General features: G+C 43.0%; 1 protein-coding gene across 1 annotated transcript; it reads left to right on the forward strand.

The window, feature by feature from the left end:
* Positions 1 to 269: 269 nt before the first annotated feature.
* LOC5566625 (serine-arginine protein 55) lies at positions 270 to 1,323 on the forward strand. The gene has a single exon (XM_001650951.2). The coding sequence runs from the start codon at positions 508 to 510 to the stop codon at positions 1,243 to 1,245; it is 738 nt and encodes a 245-aa protein (XP_001651001.2). The 5' UTR covers positions 270 to 507; the 3' UTR covers positions 1,246 to 1,323.
* Positions 1,324 to 1,738: the final 415 nt, after the last annotated feature.

Raw genomic sequence — 1,738 nt, forward strand, 5'->3', positions numbered from 1 at the left:
TTAGTTAAGTTTGTCATATAACTAAACTCCATCCCTAATTCTATAGCTGCAAATTTAGTCATTCTTGATCACTTTCCAACTAAATCGTCCTCTAAGTTTATCTACCCTTCTCGAAAACAATAGTGTTTTGTTCTTCAATCGTCAATTTGTAATCTGTAACCGCCGTTTATTGTTATTGAAATGTTTCTGAAACTCATCAACTGACAGGCAGTGAACTAACCGCTACAGTTGACCTTTACCTGATGACACTTTTACGAGTGTATGAGAAAACGCACAAAACGTTTTGTTTTCGCGTTTCGTTCCTGACACAGTTTGAAACGCCCATGATCCAGATCCATACCTAACCAATAGATGGTCTCGTTTAGTGTTCTATTAGGTATCGATCAGAACAGTACCCAACTACGATACAAAAGCGATCGTTTCTGGTGTCTTCAACATCAAACGTGTTCGAGTGTTGTTTTGAGAATCATCGTCTTCGCAGAATAAAGTGAAACAGTGTAATTCATCATGGGCAGTCGAGTGTATGCAGGAAAACTACCGCACGATACTCGGGAACGTGATCTTGAGCGGTTTTTCGAAGGATTTGGACGGATTAGGGAAATCCTTCTTCGGCGTGGATATGCATTTGTCGAGTTCGACGACTACCGGGATGCAGAGGATGCCATTTACGAGCTGAACGGTGCAAAGTTGTTGGGCCAGAGGATTGTGGTTGAGGCCACTAAGAGACCACCTAGGTTCGGCGGAGCAAGTAGTCGTCCGAAACCGCCGCAAAGAACCTATCATCGATTGATTGTGGAGAATTTATCATCCCGCATCGATTGGCGGGAGCTCAAGGCCCATATGCGGAAAGCCGGCAGTGTAACTTTTGCGGATGCTCACCGGGATCGAATGAACGAAGGAGTTGTGGAGTTTGCCAGCCGGCACGACATGAAGCAGGCGTTGAAAATGTTTGACGACACCGAGCTCAATGGAAGATACATCCGGCTGTACGAAGAACGTGGTCGGTCACGCAGTAGAAGCAGAAGTAGCAGCGGTTCCAAGTCAAGATCGCGGTCGAGATCTCGCAGTCGTTCCCGTGGATATCAATCGAAGTCTCGTTCGGTGAAGAGCTATCGTCGATCGAGGTCTCGCACGGCATCAGAGGAGAGTCGCAGCCGATCCCGGTCTGTGTCAAAGCATTCCGGACGAAGCTACCGATCGGAACGGTCCAGTGGCAGATCATCTAGACGTACAGAACGTTCTTAAGCTAAAACTTAGTGGCAGTGTAAATAACTAAATGAAATTCTGATATCTTGTTTTCAATAAAGATAATGAAACAAAATATGTTTGTTTTGATTACTAGTGTTTCCCAAACTTTTTTGATTTTTGCCCTCTTGAGACCAATATTTATCAGGTACCGACACCGTACGTCAACAATTGTCTTCAAATCGCATATCAATAGAATCATAACTATTATGTAAATTTAAAAGTATTTTCTTGAATATCGTTAACCCACATTCCTATTGCTGCAATTTTATCAATATCTTACGTGGGTTGTCAATATCAATATCTTACGTGTATTGTCAATATCCAATTGGCTACTGAATCAGTTTTCGATACAAGTTCGGCCCAGTTTCAATAATTTAAATGTAATGTTTGCATAAACGCCAACTTGTGACAACCCTTTCTGAATTTTTCGCCCACCTAATTCCGTTATACACACATTTGCCCCCTAGAGACTAGGGGCGAATTTGCCCAC

Source organism: Aedes aegypti, chromosome 3 (genome assembly GCF_002204515.2).
Source record: "Aedes aegypti strain LVP_AGWG chromosome 3, AaegL5.0 Primary Assembly, whole genome shotgun sequence".
NCBI classification, from domain to species: domain Eukaryota; kingdom Metazoa; phylum Arthropoda; class Insecta; order Diptera; family Culicidae; genus Aedes; species Aedes aegypti.

Bases quoted from the DNA above. Each gene is read 5' to 3' on its own strand.
- LOC5566625 (XM_001650951.2), top strand. From the start codon at position 508: ATGGGCAGTCGAGTGTATGCAGGAAAACTACCGCACGATACTCGGGAA.